Source organism: Rhinolophus sinicus, linkage group LG11, assembly GCF_036562045.2.
Source record: "Rhinolophus sinicus isolate RSC01 linkage group LG11, ASM3656204v1, whole genome shotgun sequence".
Taxonomy (NCBI): Eukaryota; Metazoa; Chordata; class Mammalia; order Chiroptera; family Rhinolophidae; genus Rhinolophus; species Rhinolophus sinicus.
The window spans coordinates 55,157,844-55,177,145 of NC_133760.1; the positions used below are offsets into that span (position 1 = coordinate 55,157,844).

General features: G+C 44.0%; 1 protein-coding gene and 1 long non-coding RNA gene across 2 annotated transcripts in view; one reads left to right on the top strand and one right to left on the bottom strand.

Annotated features, from left to right (window-relative positions):
• CNTNAP2 (contactin associated protein 2) overlaps positions 1-19,302 on the bottom strand; it is a 1,478,782-nt gene that overhangs the window by 294,850 nt on the left and 1,164,630 nt on the right. Inside the window, exon 14 of the mRNA XM_074316028.1 lies at positions 6,558-6,714. Coding sequence (XP_074172129.1) covers positions 6,558-6,714 — 157 coding nt within the window. The remainder of the gene's footprint in view (positions 1-6,557; positions 6,715-19,302) is intronic.
• Positions 9,630-12,513, top strand: LOC141567563 (uncharacterized). Its single transcript, XR_012490323.1, has 3 exons — positions 9,630-9,769; positions 10,913-10,958; positions 11,128-12,513. It is a non-coding gene; the product is annotated as an uncharacterized LOC141567563 (long non-coding RNA).

The following is a 19,302-nucleotide window of genomic DNA, read 5'->3' on the forward strand; positions in this document are numbered from 1 at the left end:
CCTTCCTGGCTCCTGAGGATGTGGTCAAACCCTAAAAATGCTAGAGCAGGTAGACTGGTGGAAGGAGTGTGGGCTTCTTTTACAAAAAGGGAAACAAACTTTATTCTTGTCTAAGCCACTCTTTCTTATGTATGTATGTATGTACATACGTATTTAGTGCAGTGCAACGTAACCCCAAATCAGTGGCTCACAACCCTGGTTACACATCTGAAACCTCAAGAGTTTGCAAAATCCAGGGTGGCCAGACCTCATCTCCAGAGATTTTGATTTAATTACTCTGAGGCAGGGCCTGATGGTCAGTAATGTTTAATGCTTCATAGGTGATTCTAATTTACAGGAAGCCACACGGTGAAAATCACCATTAAAACATTGTAGGATGGGGGCAGCTTTAAAGTTGGAAGTTACGTAGCAAGGCTGCCACAACATGGTTCAGAACTGAGATTTAGAACGAAGAGCAAAGCCAGAGTCACAAAAGCTCAGGGGTCGGTGAACGGCACTGGAGAGGGGGCTGGCAGGGTACGGAAAGTGTGATGGATTTGGTCTTTCCGTGGGACACGGAATAAACACCCAAACCAACAAATGGGCTGCATCACGTGTGGCATTCCCCATGACCCACAAGTATAACGTGCTTGGAAAATGATTCATCAGCACTTCACTTTAAATTTAACGACATGCCTTTTAATTTGATCCTTTTTTCATTATTGATTTTAAGGAAGAATGCAATTTCTTTTTCCAGGAAATATAATAGATCTCCCTCTTTTGAAAGCATGTTGGGAAGAGGAATGCTGATGGGAAATGAACTGTGCTTTCTCATTGAGCTCTCTTGGATCTTCTGTTTTTCTCAAGATCACTAAATAATCGATTCTGTTCAAGTCCACTTAGCATTCTGTTGGTAGGATGTATCTATTTCGGGAGCCTGCAGCTCACGCCGAACATCTGACAGACTCACACCTGATTAATCCCTCTCCCTTGGCTGTCATCTGTATTATTTAGGGCCAGTGGTCAAACCATATTGACACGTTGCTGACATCTTCTCCGGTGCCCAATTACCTTTCTGTCATGATACAATCCAAGAGGTGACAGGAGGATTCTATCCTGCGCCAAGTGAGTTGGCACCAAAATATCCCTGAGACAGAGGATAATCGATCATTTCCACGCTTTTCCCGAAACTGGGAGAGACGGTTCCCTGTCCTCACTGCCAGTGGGTCTTTGAACTCACAGGGCTGCTTTCTGTCTTGAGCTAGATGATCTAGCATCCATCTCCACGAGCCACCGTTACATTTCCTAGTTCATATCCCAAGGTGAGGTCTAATGAAAGAGCAAAAGCCCTTCCTTGCCTTCAGCACTTAGCCCTGACCCACATATTGAAAAGTAGTTACCCTTCTAAATGAGCTTAGCTGCTACACTTTCGAGAGACATCCTTGAGTCAACTTTATGGTAGAGAGAATCCGGCCAGGAAACATCAGCAGAGTGAGGAGTAAAATGCATGGGGCTGCGTGGCCTGTCTGAAATCTGCCTGGCACGGCTCTGAGATGGAATCTCATGCTTTGGGGCTAAACTGAATTCAGATGAGAAGTTTTCTTTTTTTTCTTTTTTTGTAACAAAGTTTAACATAATGAAGATAGCCTTCATGAGATCAAAAAGGCACGACCAGTTATGTATCAATAGCTACCCATTCTAATAATTTCATTTTACACGTGCACACATACGTGTATTTGAATATCAACTATTATTTTGGTTGGTTTAGCAACCGGAAGCGTATGCCTCATAACTGCTGTTCGTTCTCCTCATAACATCATATTCTTATAATATGCATGAATAAGACCACTGAGATATTCAGCCTGAGTTATATCGGGATGTAAAGGGATTGCTATCCTAAGTGGGATCCCAGAAGGATTAAAAGCACAAACATGAATTTCACAGAATTCAGCTCAAGGAGAGAAAACCTATTTTGCATGTCGCTGCACCGCTAACGGCAGGGATAGTCTCAGCTTCACTGGACGACACGGTGGACAGGCCGCCTCCAGTTTTCCTGGAAATGCAGCCCATCATTGGGGTCAGCAGGATCGAGAACTGGGATGCCCTTCTGTTGTCAAAAATCATTCTCCTATCCGGTTTTTCTTAAGAGAATAGTTTAATATTGCTTTATTATGTAACAGGATGCCTGTGGGGACCCTTGCTTTTTTCAGTTTTCTAAACGACTTAGACACTTTTAAAAAAATTGAACAGGTTACATACGATCAGGATAAAAAATTCCCAGGGTAAGTAGTAGGACACAGAATGGAATAAAGACAAGTCTTCCGTAAGACCTGTCACCCTTAGTCCACTGTGTTAGTTGTTATTAGTCATTTATTTGGTACAGTTTCCAGAAATTGTCTACGTATCTGTAAGGGTTATGGATCTGTATTTACTTCTAAAGAACCAGCCTATCAGACACCCCGTCTTTCACCTGGCTGTTTGCCTTTCACCATGGCTATCATTCTACGAAAAGTGTTCGCATAGCTGTTTCCTTTCTTTAACAGCCTAACAACAGTATAATTATCTCAAGCTCTATTAATAGACATTTCTGTTTGGGTTTGTTTTGGTTTGACTGTTTCAAAAAATAAAAAATAAGCTCTTAGCACTTACATTTGTTTGTGTTCATGCCATATACCATATTTCCCCAAAACTAAGACCTAGCTGGACCATCAGCTCTAATGCATCTTTTGGAGCAATAATTAATATAAGACCTGGCCTTATTTTACTATAATATCTTATAATTATAATATCTTATAATTAATATAAGACCCAGTCTTATATTAATTATTACTCAAAAAGACGCATTAGAGCTGATGGTCCAGCTAGATCTTATTTTCGGGGAAACACGGTAGCAAGGGGTTCAGTTAAATACTACATGGTCAAGTGTTTATAGCAATTTCTAAATCGCCTTAAAAAGCCGGCTTCCTTGACGTCTCCTCACGTCATGAGGAGAGGCTGTGGAATAAAGCTGGATGGATGCTGTCACTGCACACACTGGGGCAGACTATTGTCACCCAGGAGGTGTCAGCTAAGACTGAACCGAGACTGGGAAAACGTCCCCGACAAGCTCCAGTACCCAAAACAGGCTACGTGATGGCCTGCTCGAGGCCAGGGGGATTGACGCAGCTCTTTGGCCGGCTTAAGCTGAGAGTTTTATCCTAAAAGGAAACTCATATTTACACTATCAATAAGCCTGACAAACACAAGTTCCTCCTTTGGGAACTGAGGCCAGGATTTGGACGGGGAGGAAGGGGTTCTTTTTCCTTTGGATTCCAGCTTAGATCCAAATGCTCAGGGATGCCCGAGGTGCATCTTTCATGAGAGCAGGGCTGACATCCAGGGAAGGGCTGCTGGGAGCTCAGCAGGGACTCGGGGGGCGCAGCCCTGCCTGTGGCCTCTGAGTGGCTATTTCAGATAGCAGATGGAAGTTTCTCTAGGTGGCATATTTCTGGGAGCCCCAAGCCTTCAGTGGAGTCTCAATGGAAGACGGAACGGAATTTCTATGGTGCTGGGGACAACAGGGGGCCCTTTCCCTTCCATAGGGGCATCAGTGACCCTGACAGCCTGAGATAGTGGAGCCAGCAGAACTAGAATCTCACCAGAAACGGCCTCAGCAGCAGGCATGGCAAGAGGGCACCCGGGCAAAGGCTAGAGTGGAGGAGCTGAGAGAGGTGGTCCTGCACAGCTCTGAGGCCACAGCCAGGAGACCGCGAGACAACTGTGTGTGGAGTGCAAGGTGGGCTTACTGGACACAGCGACAACCATTACAAGAGACGTAAGTAGTGACACCTAGATGTGTGCCCTCACTGATGAGTAGCCTCTCATTTAAACTTCATTACCTGCCATATAATGTGGGTACTATCACCAGTTCAATTTTCGGCTAAGGGAGCAGTGACAGAGAGTTTCTGCAACCTCTTCAAGGTCACTGAGCTACCAAGCACAGAACTAGGATTCAAAACCAGGTTACATTTAGAAAATAACTTCAACCTATTTACAATTAAATTACTTTTAATATAAAAGCAAAGCTAGCGATTTTAAAAAATCAGGACCACCCAAGAGGTGCGTAAAGGTCGATATAAAAAATAAAATTGTATACTCATGTTCATAGCAGCGTTATTCAGCCACTAAAATGTGGACTCAACCCAAGTGTCTATTGATGGATGAACAGATAAACAAAATGTGGCTTATCCATAAATGGAATATAATTCCATCTTAAAAAGGAAGGAGATTTTGACACAGGCTACAACATAGAAGAAATTTGAGGACATTATGCTAAGTGGAATAAGCCAATCACAAAAAGACAGATACTGTATGATTCTACTTATATGAGGTACTAAGCGGTCAAATTCATAAAGGAAGAAAGAAGAACAGTGGTTGCCATGGCCTGGGGGAGGGACGGATGGAGACTTATTGTTTAATGGGGACAGAGTTTCAGTTTTGCAAGATGAAAAGAGTTCAGAAGATGGCGGGTGGCGATGGTTGCACAACAAAATGAATATACTTAATATTACAGAACCGCACACTTAAAAAATCGTAAGAGTAAATTTTTTGTTATGTGTATTTTATCACAATAAAAAATTGGAACAATGAAATTGTATTGTATATAGTGCATATGTTAAAAATGTTACAGTTTTTGTCTTGCTGTGTAATATCTAGGCACAAGTTTGGAGTTTGCCCGCCCTGGGTTTGAATCTCGCCTCTACCACGTTACCCGTGTGACCTGGGGTAAGTAACTTAACCTCTCAGGGCCTTAATTTCCTTATGTGTAAAATGAGGACAAAATAGACCCTACATATAAGGGTCACTGTGATATTTAAGTGACGTGATACATTTAAGCACTTGGAACAACGGCTGGCATGCAATTAAGAATCAGTAAATTGTTCACTATTATTATTTGAACAACATGAAAAATGAGAATGTGTATAAGTATTTTACTCTGAGTAAAAGTGAACATGTTTCATGGGAAAATGTTAAGAAGATTAGATGCAACTGTCTATAAACAATGAAAAATTACACAATGATGATTTTTCCAAATATTCAAACAGATGTAGCAGGTGGTTGTTGGATAGTAAGCTGACCCAATCAATCAAATGTTAAGTTTCTGCCTTGGAAACACTGCAGAGGTTCTGCTGCCTGTAAACCTTGGTCCTGGATTATTTCTGGCCCAGGAAGAAAAGCCCCGTAGACAAGCCAATTGCATTCGGGGTCAGTGGAATAGGGCATAGTGGGGTACAGTATTTGACTGGTCTTTCTAATATTCAGGAGGAACTGCTTAGTAATTGAGACACAAAGGCTGGGTGGATGGACTTTTGCCTCACTTCCATTTCCCCATGGATGTACTCATGTTGGCCAGGACACAACCATCCAAGGATTCTACAAGCAGAGATTCTGCAAGCACTGAGTGGCCTGCCTTCACTGCTGCTTCCATTTTGGGATTGCTGATTTCAGATGTGATGACAGCTCACTGAGTGCAGCTAGGAGAGGCCAGGAATTACCTGGCAGTGGGCACTTAGCTGAGACCAAGCTCGTTACTTAGGATTCAGGCCCTGGCTGTGGGTATTTACTCTTTTTGCAAACAGTCAATCATAATCTGTTGTTACTGAACTATGCTTATTGTTCTCGGAGGCCACAGGCTTGCTGTGGGACCCAGTCTTCTCTGAGCTATGGTCTTATTTATTCCAGCTCCATTTCTGTGGATTTTACTCCTGCTCATGGGAAGAAATGCCTAATCTAAGTCTTAAGTTCTTTACAAAAGAACATGTAACATGTGGTCTGTTGTTTAAGCGTTACATTGAACATTTACGTCTAGTGAGTTAAAATGCTAAATTCATCGGTCATTAAAAAGAGAAAAACAACATGAGTAGTCTTTCTGGATCATGAGAAAATCACGGGACTGGGAGGTTGCGCCCCTGGGACTTAAGTTTTCTCTTTGCTTCTCATGTTTTGGTCAGTAATTCAATATAACGTTGGAAAGTAATTAAAACTGTCCTGGGCCCCAATTTATGCCACCCACGGAGAAGCAGGACAAAACCAGGAGCGGGATGAAAGAAGCCCGGAATAGATCTTTCTTGAATTGGTTAGTATCAGAGTTATAATCAGTTTAAGGCGTGGAAGGAAAAGTAGGCCGGGAAGCACGGTTGCTGAAGACAACAGCAGAGATCGACCCCCCCACCCCCCCATTTTCTTTCTAGTCCAGCTGATCCAAGCAGATGCTGCACCAGGTGTTCGCACTCACCTGTGCACTGTGGCCACACGCCCCTGCGTGCACATGCGTGCCCTGCCCCGGCCAAAGCACAGTTTACAATACGAAGCTGTTTTCCTCTTGGAATAATAGATGCACACATCAGTTACCTGTCCGTCTACCTCTAAATGCAGACCCTGGTAGCACCGCCCTCTTTCTGCTTTTATGTTTGTCAACACGCTCCTGACAGGTGTCAGCGAGGTTAGTGCCAAACCTTTCTACCCTCTTATCCTATTCTTTCCGCACGTGGCAAACTGCCTGTCTCTCGCGAAGGAGTCCCCGCGGCCGGGACACTCACCACTGCTTGTAGTCCGCGTCGCAGTTGCAGTAATACTTGGGGTCTGTGCAGTTGCGTTCGATGCCACAGGCGCATTTCTGAATCCCGGGTCCGGAGCCGCCCCAGTAGTGGTGCTTCTCATTGGCTTTGCCAACCCACCAGGTGTAAGGAGTTCCATCTACAAGAAAGGGGAGAGGCACCTTGAGCTCGGACTAGGAATGAAAAGGTAGACTGGTCATGACCTTGACCAGTTATCATAGCGTTCCTTGCATGGCTTCTCTTCAAGCTAACGCTAAATTCTTTTTCTCAAAGGAATTTTGGTCACGGCCATTGTTTGTGGAGACTCGGGGACACTAACACACCTCATGTTGGAGAGAAAACAAAGCAGACACCTGAAGAACGGGAGTGAATGGATGGTCTGGTCGGAAGATCCCTTGTTCTGTCTGTACCTCAAATAGCCAAGATACTTCAGAAGCTCAGCTCCATTTCTGATTGTTCCTCTCCGTGACTAGAAACAACCGAACACTGCTCTGCTTTCATGATAGAGAGTGATGGTAAATAGCAAACCAGAAAAACTGGCTCAGTAGTCTTCATAAAAGTCAGAACAGTGTCAGTAAAAGCAGGAAGATAATTACCAGCCTGTCCTTCAGCATGACACTGAGAAATGGGCCGGAGGGGACATGGGGACGAGAGCCAGCTGATTCCCAACAGCACCTTCTGGGAGGACCGAGACGCCCCAGAGACGAAGTCTCATTGTCAAGATGTTTGGGCCACAGGTGTTACAGTAGCAGCTCTAAGCTCTGCATGGACCCAGGCTCTGAGTTGATCTCACATGGCACACCCTCAGTTCCATGTAGGGAAGGGATCTTATTAGACACTGGGACAGGACCCAAAGAGAAGATATGCAATGACATGTCCTTTATTCATTGCAAGGAGGTGACATACTAGTGGCCAGCTAAGAGTAGCCCAATTTCCCAGTTCTCCAGCCCCTACCTTTCTCTTAAATCACAATACTTTAACTTACTCGTACATCACCAATGTTCCGGGTTAGCTATTTTGTTCTCCTCCCTCGGAACACAAAACGTGTTACTGAGCTGTTTCCACGTATGCCATGGACAGAAGCATGCCAAGCAGAAAAACGTAATCCAGAGGCAAAGCAAACTGCATCCTTTGTTATTAGCAGTGGTTAAATGAAATCATTATCATTAAAATAAATTATTAATTTGGTGGACATTTTATATTCAGCAAGAGAATGATTCAGTTTGCTTTGAGCAGAGACTTGTCTTATTCCAGTATTATGCTAATGAAGGACTACTTTCTGCTTTACAAATCATTATTTACTTGTTAATTGGCTTTGGGGGAAGGCAGTTCAAAGCAATAAAAAATGAAAAGATTTTTTTTTTTTTTTAAAAGACAAGAATAAGAAGTGATGAGAGAAGAAATCATTTATTTACCCAGTGGTAAGAGGTTAAGAATGTCTCTAACCTCAGAATATGAAGAGTTTTGTTAACACTATTAAGTAGGTGGAATCATGGTGATAAGATTAGGGAATGAGGAACCATATTCTAAGAAGCTGAATTATCAAAGTGACGCATCCAGTATTAAAACAGGCAGATATGGACTGAATTAAGTATAATCACTATACCGTACTCACTTAAGATCCAGCTTTATTACAGTGAAGGGTTTATTATGGTTTAGGTGATTAAACTGGGAAAAGGAGAAAGACAAGAGGCTGCCTCCTTCCCAAGACTTAAGAAACCAACAGATTTCTGCTATTTTTCCAATAACAAGAAGTTGTTTGAGAAACACAAGGGCAAATGCATAGGGACCTCTTGTTGGAAACGTGGTATATATCTGTGATTTTCACAATGTGTTCTTTGGAACTTCCGGGCTACACAAGGTAACTTGATAATCTGCTTACATAAATGTTATCCTGGTACACTCTACAATAAGACCCAGTATGGTCACTGGGACATTTAATTAGTTCCATTCCATCTCCTTCTAGAGGATGTTAAAAACAAGACCACAAGGGTTTATAGTCTCCAAAATGAAAACTTAAAAGCATCACTTTAGTTTGATGAAACCGAGTTGTATTGTATCTGTGACTATCTGGTTATCTACAAATTCTGTTCAAGACTCGCAGGGGGCCTTTTAGCAGGGGAAATAGAACAGGTACAAGCTGCTGCAGAAACCTGCCTTTCAACACGCTGCTTAGTGGCCCCTGCTGGCGGCTTCCTTACAGCCCCCCCTCCCCGCCCTCCCTGCTGTCTGGTAGCATTCTGGCTTTTGAAGCCCCGCTACAGTGCAGGATTCTCTTTCTAAAGTGACCGTACTCTGAAAAGTCTCCCACTTCCTCCTCTTTTCTTCCATCTTTACCATGGCAACCATAAGTCATTTTTCTCTATTTCGTCAGTCAATGTCAGGGGACCACTCTGACCTGATTACAATACTCCATCCATACCAAGGTACAAACGGGGATAATGTGCTTACTAAGTAAAGACACCTTTAACTGATGTAATTGTAGATGGTATGTGCCAAGCATTTCAGTACCTGTGAGAACCTTCCTTCCAATGCAAATGACCTAGAGAAGAAGACACTGAAACATCACGACGAGCTCCAGGCGAGGCTGGAGCAGAGAGGAAATTTGAAGGTGCTGTAGCTACAGTAGAGCCCTGCAGGTAATCTGACAGCTGTAGTTTGGAAGATGAAGCAGGACAGAATTCTTGTTTCAACCAGTGTGAGATGTGCACAGTCCAAGGGTTCCAGGGCTCTAAGAGCTAAAGCTGATAGCTACCCTCGTCCCCAGACATTGGAAGGGGGAACACGCCATTAGCTCCAGAGTCCTCTGGCTTAAACAGAGGCAGCCTGTCTTCCTCCGTGCGTGGAGTTTGTCCCTCTGCGATCACTTCCAAAAACTGGACCGTGGCAGTACAAGTCTCAGGATGCTTAGGGAAAGATGAGGGCTGAGAGGTAAAGTCACGGAGTGCCTGCTTCGGTGTCTTTTCCCTCTGGCGGGAGATCAGTCAGAACAGGGAGGGCTTCCCAGCTTCCCCAGGAGAAGATTCATCTGAGGCTCTTATCTGGCTTGTGGTCACTAGTGCCGTGACACTCCTTAGCCAGACAGGCCTGCCGTACACTGACTTGGAGAAATAACAGTGTGGGTTTAGTCACAGAACACAGAGATGCGGCGCCTGAGTCCCACTGGGATACAAGTCCAGGACCTTGTTTTCCAGGTAAGATATGAACAAGTCATATGGCGTTCCCTGCAGTCTCACCTCCATTTTAAATTCCCAATCACTTTCTTTTTCCAGAAGAATCTAGTTAGTGTAACATTTTTCTTTTGCAATTTCATAACCATGATCCTGAGTCCAAATGCCTTTATTTTACTACTTTCATCAAGACCTTTAAAAATAAATTAAAAATCACGTATTTTGGCATTCTCACAGATACCAGTGACTACATTGCAAGTTTCCTATAATTTTTGTGAAGTCAGATTATTCAACTGGCTAACAATATTATTCTCTTTTGATTCCCAATCACCTACTTCTATGTTGTTCTATGTTAATTAAAAAAAAAAAAAACTCACCAAAGAATGAATCCCCCAAAAAGTCTTGCAGAGTTCACACTGCAGATAAGTGATGTGAAGTTGGGAAAATTCATCATTTTGAAGTTACAATGTAAACACTGAGTGTGATAGTTCAAGGTGAACATTTTACCTCTCTGTGATTGAATGTCACTCAACTCATTTGATTAGGGCTGAGGAGAAATGAATGTAGTTCATTAACCCCATGTTGTATCTTTCGGAATTACATTGGATTTTACTGTATTTTATTAATTTGAATGGGGTCCAAATTTAGAAATGGAGAACTGAAGTTCAGATCAAAATGGACTTGAACTGAAATGTTAATTAATTAAAAATTAATTCCCCCGCATAATATTTAAATTTATTTCATTGAACTGAACTTAATAGATTTCAATCAAGGCCTGATTCCACCACGCGTAATTTGATTGAGTTGAATCAAATCACTTTGAATCCTATTCAAATGAATTAGATTTTATTAATTTGAATGGAATTGAAGTGACACGAGATGGGAGTTCATAATGCTGAGCCATATTAAAGAGAATGGAATAGGCCAACTCACTCAAAGTTAACTTGGCTTTAATTTCTATCGAGGTCACACTGGCATCCCTGGCCCCCTCAGTAACTCTGGTTAATTCCTTTGTACCTTGGCCCCGGGAACAAATGTGACGAATTATGCCAAAGTGATGGGATGGAACCACATGCTGCTCGGATAATGCAATAATGCACTTCTGTAGTCTTTTCCACTGGAAAAGCCCTAGCTAATTATTTTAAATATGTCTTTTCCTCTTTATAGAACACATGGAGAGGGAATTAACCGGATCTCAGCAACAATGACTGGTGTGAGTACTGGCTGCTCCCTTTATTTTTATTCTCCATTAAAAACTGTACGTATGTGACAAAACATGCCTGACCCTCTTTGTATTAAACCACGGTTTGTATAGACCTTAATCAGTGCATTCATCATATTGTCTTGCGATTGTGTTTTGTGCCCATCTCCCCTACTGACAGGAAGCTCCGTCTGGACACCGATTCTGTACTTCCAGCTTCTAGCACAGTCCTAGGCAAGCAGCGGGTATACGACTACTGAATGTTCCAGGAAGATGAAGGGTAAAGCTTGGCCAACATCACTGGGTTTGAGAATCAGGAGGTCACTGAGGGACCTGGATCGCAGTTTCATGTCTCACAGTGATGAGGACGTACAGCCGCAAACACCGATAATTAAAATAGGAAAGCTGTGTGAGAGTGAGCAGGGAGACAGAGGAACCTAGGGGGTGACCAGGAGAAAGGGCAGCTTCCACTGCAATGGGGTCCTGAACATATTTGTGGTCAGAAAGAAAAGAAATGAAGAGAGAAGGAAAGATGAAAGCTGCGATGACTGGACCAATAGTGATCAATACCTACAACCGCTATCAGGACGCTTGCTGCTTCTTCCCAGCATGCGGGAGGCTGACTCAACCCCACACAAACACTGCCTTGGAGAAATTCCCAGGCTGTATTTGTTGTCTCTAACCCAGTCTGACGAGGATGTTACCAAGGCAGGCAAGAAAAGGACAAGAGGGGAGGATAAACGTCAACGCCGAGGGTTTTGAGCTAATCCCGTCTTCTCTACTATGTAACAAGTTAAAAAAAGAAAAAGAAAAATTAGCCTTGACCTTTAACCCTGTCCTACTTGTGAGTTTCAAGACAGTGATGTGTTACTACCTGAAAAGTGCACCATGCTTTAACAGCAGAGCAAGACTCCGCTTACGTAGCACACAACCCAAGGTCACACATCACTCCTGTTATTCAAGGGGGGCGGAACCCCTGTCTTATTTACGGGACTCCACACCGTCTGAGTCACACTCTATCCATCCATTACCTGGCCCTTCTCCCAGGGAACTACGATACTAAAACTTTTCTCGATGGCACAGCGGTGAAGAAAACTGGCTCAACTGTAAAGTTCTCCAATCTCACAGAAGTGCAGTGAGATGTCAAAAACTGCAATAACAATAATAAGTGTCAAATTCTTCAAGCGGGGTAAAACATACCTCTTTAAACAGTGCAACTTTGAAAACTTGCCGTTATTCTTTTTTTCCCTGACAACAGAAGAATTGAACACTGAAGCACAGAATACATTTTTCCTTACGAGTATTTAAAACTTGTCTTATGAGCCCGCTGATTAACCCGCTGATAAACCTGACGTGAAATGAGACTCTTCAAAGACCTTCCTTCGCATTATGTCAATTATTCACTTTTTTTCTGGCAAGGCAACTGATTTCAGTTTGATTGTAAGGAATGTAACAAATTATACAGTATTCAGATACACTTTTTGGTTACTGTTGCCTTGGAGCTCTGGATGAATAATTTTATTAAGATGCCTGTTAGGACGTTAGCTCCAAAGCTTAGCAAAGCCACCTGCCTCTCCCATTTTAATTGCTAATTTTCTTTACAGCCTGTCTGGCAATATTGTCCCACTTTTTATTAAGAATAAACTCCTCTGTTGCACACTTCTTGCTTCAGGTCTTTTGTCCTTGCGGTGACCTCCATCTGGTCTGTCACCCCTTCCCTCGTCATGCTTGGTCTTCAGGCTTCAACTTAAATGTCACCTCCTCAGAGGTGATCTCCTGGACAGGCCTATCCTGTTATTCTTTCCCCGAGCACCCTGTTTTATTTAATTATGCTATTTACCACTAACTGTAATTGTGTCACTTCCTCACTTGTTTACTGTTTGTCTTCTCTAGCTGGCTTTATGCTCCCTGAGAGCTGTGACAAGGCTGTTCCCACGAAAACTATGTCTCCTGCCCTTCGCTCGACACAGTGTTTGCTGAAGTTACAGATGATAGTTATTTTGCCTATTGATATTACACAAACCTTCAAAGTAGTCATGAGCCTATCACTGAATCTTTAACGCAAGTCAACACCTTCTGTCCAGGTGGAACGAATGCATTATCTTTGCTTCCCTGCTGCCCATCTCAGTAGAAGGCAGAGCATTACTCCATCTCTTACGATGGAAATCAGTCACTGCACATTTCTCCTTGTCAGTGCTTTACTCCATTACTCGTTCTCCTTGACACGTCTCAAGCCCCTGCCTGTTTCTCCAGTTCAGCCCTTCCTCCCCTGCCGACACATCACATGGTCTCATGCCTCCATCCAATCTGGGACCTCACCTTGGTCTCCTTTGGGTCTCTTCACTTTGAACACATCATCTCACTCTGCCAGGGGAGTTTCTACAAAATGACTCCAAGTTCTTCAGTAGCTTTTTGCTGCCTCCACATCCAATCTCACCCCAAAGCCCTTATGATAAGGGTTTCTTCCTACCTCCTGCTGACACACATTCCCATCTCCAGACACACAGAACTGTGTCACGCTTCCCTGTATCTCCAAGTCTTGGCTCATGCTGTCCCCATGGCTGTGTCTCTGCGGGTCCCTTGAGATCCAGGGTCACCTTCTTTGGGGTCTTTCTGATGCCTGTTCTACTCTCCTTCCCTCACCCAAGCCAGATGAAGTGACATGCACTTTACTTCAAGAAACAGCAAAAAATTATTGGAGTCCTATTATATGGTGATAAACCAAAAAGGTTGCTGTGTTCTTAGCTGCTGGCAGCCCGGTTTGCGCTGGGGTAGGGAGTGGCCAGGTGAGTCATTGTACTAGAGGTGAGTTATTTATGCTGTGATGGATCCCTTGTGGGGAACAACTTTGCGCCCTCCGCTCACCCGTCCCATAGCACTTATCAGCGGGTCTCATCCTTGTCTGTGTGCCCCTTGGGGGCATGGATTCTGCTTTCCCATCTGTGTATTCCCTCACTCTGTCCTGTGTCTGGAGTCTTCCAAGTCTCCACAGGTGTCGCTGGATAGAATGGATGACTGAGCTGCTGCTGGAAGGAAGGGACTGATGGCTGAGCCTGTACCGCTGCCCCACACGGCCTCCTGGTTTCCACGTCTGTACTTCTAAACTGGAATTATCTCCAAGGGTGAGTCAGCCTCTGCCCGCCCTCTGCTGGCTGCCCATCTCCCTGGGAGCAGAAGTAGGAGTCCTCCCTGTGTCGCCGTGATTTGTGCGACTGCCCACTCCCACCCCTGCTCTGATTTTGTCTTCCCCGTCTTCCCCTGGCTCAGCCCACTCCAGCCACTCTGCACCCCTGCCGCTCCTCAAATACCCAAGCACATTCCCACCGGAGGGTTTTGTGGCTGCGCGTTGGGCCACTCGGAACCCTTCCCCTGATATCCACCAGCTCCCTCAGATGTTGCTCAGATGTCACCATATTAAGATGGCTTTTTCTTAACCTTCTTAAAATAGCATCATCTCTTTCCTCTCTATCCCCTCCTCTGCCCTATTCACTTCTTAGCATTTATTATTGCTGGATACATTCCGTACTGTTTTGTTTGTTGTTCACTTTTTGTATCCCCACCCCGCCACTGGCATGAAAAGATCCTTTGAGGCTCAGCTTTTGTTTTTGATTATTGAAAAATAGTGCCTCTCTATCGTAGGTGCTCAACAGGAGTTTTTCAATCTATGAGTGCAAGCCATTATTTCTATTTGATTTTTTTCTTAATCAAACCAATAAAAAAGAGAAAATATAAGTAATCATGCACATAGCCTGGATTCTGGTATTCGGAGGTTTTGAAATTTGTTTTTGGTTCCGTATTTGTTTTGTTGGTACTTCACTATTCTTTGCTCTATTAGTTGGTAGTTGATTTCACCTGAGGCAATTTTATCCCATCTCATCACAGTTTCTCCTGGCCTCAGGTGATCCAAGAAAAACTGAATTTGTCTGTGAAAGGTTATAGCAATGACACCACTTATGCAACTGTCTCTGACCATGGATTTGCAGTCAGCATTGGTGTTTATAACTGCGCTTGTCTTTCAATTAACCTTCATCCATTTGCAACAATTCTATATGCAAACCTTGACTTTATATCATATCCCAGTTCTCAGCAGCAATAGAATCAAACTTGAATTCTGAATCTGGCTTTTAGGAAGCTTCATAATCTACTTGTATCTTACAGCAGTTTTTACAAAACAAAATGGTAAACCAGGGACTTTTTTTGACAGCTTGTCACAGGCTATGGTTGTGCAAGTTGACTAGGGGGGCAAGAATGGGGATGAAATCAAGCCCACAGTCTGCTCATTAGGCTGGGCAAGACCAATAGGTCTGCTGAGAAAGGGGGGAGGTTCATGTTCTAAGTATCACCAGGCTCCCTGTATTCTGGGAGACCCTGTATAGCCAACCGTCAATGGCAATTCTGCACAATTTTCTGCACCTGCTGTACCTGTCAGGCTGTGCAATTATCAATGCTCAGAATCATGACCCGGGGACAGACAATTTTACTGAAACAAGAAGTAAATTTAAAGTTGTATGTAGTCTCAGAGATCCAAGACGGCGGAGTAGATAAACACTGTGCCTGCTTCCTTCCGTGAACACATTAACATTACAACTAAATTATAGAACAGTTAACCTGGAGAACCATCTGAATTCTGGCGGAACAGAAGTTTTATAACAAAGGAGACGCAAAACGGGCCTCACACCTGCCTGTGGTGAATGAGAACCAGGAGGGCTATCTCGGCCGAGGAGGTTCCCCCTGAATGAGTGAGAGTCCCCAGCCCCGCACTGGCTTCCACAGCCTGGAGTTCTAGTGCCGGGAAGAGGAGCCCCACCACATATGGCTGTGAACAACAGTGGGGATTCTGACCTTCCGGGTGGGACGGAAGGCTGTGGGAAACCCAGGGCCTGTGCACACTCACTCGTTCACAGGCACTCACCTGGGGCTCCAGCTGAGGGATGGGGGGAGTCGGAAGCATACAGGGGAGCAGAATGAGGTGTGCGGCTTCGCGGCAAGGGCTGAAGGACAGTCACCATTTTCTGTGAGGAGACCTCCTGTGCTGCGGGCAGGCAGGCGCCATCTTTCCAGTGCTGAGCCCGCCTCCCACCCAAATCTGAATCTGATTGGTCTGGTGAGCTCTGCTCATTCCACTCTGCTGACCCTGCTCCACCCAACTCCACACACAGCTGGAGGCACTTTCTCCATGAGCAGCCAGCCCTGCCCACGGTGCACTGTCTTTGAAAACTATCATAGTCTGAGGGCCCCAGGTGGGCAACAACTAGCCTCGGTGTGCTCTGAGACTTGCTGGGTAGCTCCAGGCTCAGCACTGGCACCAAACCAGAGTCTACATTAACCTGGTGACCACACCTCTTCCTACTCTAGTGACTCCCGAGACACTGTCTCACTCAACTTGCATACTGCACGGGGCGTTATCAGAGGCTGAATCATAAGGGAGCTGGCAGGTGGCAGCAGGCCTAGGGGTATCCTGGCTTTTTGTGGAGTTACCCCAGGCCCGGTATTGGTAGCGGCCATCCTCAGTTCACAGTGCATCCATATGTTCATTGCAGTATTGTTTACAATGGCCAAGATGTGGAGACAGCCTGGGTGTCCACTGATGGATGAATAGATAAAGAGAAGGCAGTACATCTATACAAAGGAATATTGCTCGGCTATAGAAGGGAATTGGTTCTGGCCACCTGGGGCAACATGGATAGACCTGGAGGGTACTGTGCTGAGTGGAGTGTCAGACAGAGAGAAAGACAGATGCAATGTGATTTCACTTATATGTGGAATCTAAAGAACAAAATAAACAAAACAAAACAAACTCATAAATACAGAAAACATTTTGACTGTTGTCAGATGGGAGGGCGGTTGGAGGTGTGGATGAAAATGGGGAAGGGATTAAGAAGTACAAATTTGTTGTTACAAAGTAGTTATGGGGATGTAGGGTACAGCATAAGGAATATAGTCAATAATATTGTATTAGGTTGGTGCAAAAGTAATGGTGGTGTTTGCAACTATTTTTAACCTTTTAAACTGCAATTACTTTTGCACCAACCTAATAATACTTATGTATGGTGTCAGATGGGTATTAGCGTTATCAGGGTGATAGATGAGAGGGGTTTGGGGGCAACGTGAAAAAGGTGAAGGATTAAAAGGTACAAATTGGTAGTTACAAAATAGTCTTAGGGATGGAAAGTAAAGCACAGGGAATATCGTCAATAATATGGCAATAACTACGTGTGGTGCCAGGTGGGTACTAGACTGGACGGGGGATCATTTCTTAAATTATATAAATGCCTAACCACTATGCTGTACACTTGAAATTAATATAAAATAATACTGAATGTCTAAATAAGTGAATAGATAAAGTTGTATTCAGTCTATTATACTTACAAATGCAGGCAAACCTCAGTTTAAACAAACAAACAAACAAACAGAAGATTGCTGCATGTATTTGTTGAAACACATACTTTCCTATTAAAGCTTTCTTTCAACTATGGGGACATTGGACTTCCTGGGTTCTATTCTCTGTTCTCTGTGTCTTTTAGGGTTAGGTTAATGCACAATTAAGGCTGACACCTTGATATATTCCTAAGAGATTTTAGAGACACGTGGCATAACCCATGGGAAGGGGGTGAAGCAATATACAGTTAAAGCCGAGCTCAAAATCACAGACTCTGCAGATTTCCACAGCCTGCACTCACTCTGGTCTTGCTCAGGTAGCAGTTACATCTCTAGTATAACCCACATCCTACAATTCCACATGGATGATGGTGAAAACACTGGAGACTCTCACAACACAACTTTGTCCTGACTGTGGACATAAAGCCTCACCTGGTCTAGAAGCAGCCAATCCAGACACCTGCTGCTGGGGAGTAGAGCCCAGAAAACGATGCCCCATCCCATGTAGACTTCCAGACCCTGAATATGCCAGCACGTGAAGCTTAATGGTGAAACAGAGATTGGCATGAAGTGAGCACTAAAATGGGTGTCGGAGGTCTGGCTTCTACTTCTTCCCCCATGTTGTCTTCATGCTCCATTTCCTCTTCTCTTGGGCTCTTTCTTGCTCTGTAACAAGGGGGCATTGACTTTGATGATCTCTGCTTCTGGCTTTGTTAACTGCATGAGTTTCTGATTTTTCCGTCTATGTACGCATATTCAGAAGTGACCTAATTGGTTTATGTTGCAGTATCCCTACCGTGTTTCCCCGAAAGTGAGACCTAGCTGGACAGTCTGCTCTAATGCATCTTTTGGAGAAAAAATCAATATAAGACCCGGTCTTATGTTAGATAAGACCGGGTCTTATGTTAGATAAGACCCGGTCTTATTTTACTATAATATAAGACCGGGTCTTATATTAATTTTTGCTCCAAAAGACGTATTAGAGGTGATGGTCTGGCTAGGTCTTATTTTTGGGGAGACACGGTATCTTCTACAAATTTCACATATTGTAGGGTCATTACTCACACTTGTTCCCACTCCCAGGAATAACACTTCCCCTTTCTTCACCAGGTCTGCTACCACTAACTTCTTCACATCTGAACACATTGTTTTCCCACTCATGTTTTCTCTGCGTCTCACTCACGAAGGGAGGTGATGTCCATATGGACATTTATAAAGCCCCCTCCTGCCTCTGAGAGCCCTTATCATGCTGTGTGATTGTCACCTGTTTAAATGTCTCCCTCCTTCTAGACTGTGACTGCTCAGACGTTGGGAGCCATTTTGCTTTATCTTCATGTTCTCTGCAGCTACAGGTTTCGTAATTATCATTCAGTACCTACTATTTATTAAATGACTGCAGGAATCTACCCCGGCGGCTTCAGCACACACCTGGGGTAATGCTAATGCCACACAAGTCTAGCCCCATTTTCCTGTCTGGACTCCAGACCTGCATTTTTAGTGACTTCACGGGTTTTCTGCATTTGGTGGAGCCTCGTTCTCAATCTGTCTCCAACTGAACTCACCTTCTGCCTTTGCCAAAACACAGGCGCCCACTGGTGTTTGTAACCTAAGGAGCTTTGTGCTCTCTCTTCAACAACTGAACTCACCTTTTATTTCACAGAGAAATAGAGGACCTCAGAGAGAACCCCTTAGGCTTCCTGTGACCAAACACACTGTCACACAGGTACCACCCTCCCCTGTGCCGTTCTGGTAAGATTTCTCCTCCACCTTCTCAGAAGCTGACACTATAGTTTACTCTTTCTATCTCTAGTAGAGAAAACCTGCGGTTGTCCCCACTGGCATTTATACCTGATAATCCCTTCTATTTGGAACAAACAAAAAACCAAAACTTGATTCCTTCAGTGCCTCATCCCCTTCGAGCCCTCACCCTATTTCCTCCCTAAGAAGAAATGTTCTTAAAAGAGTGACCTGTACTGGA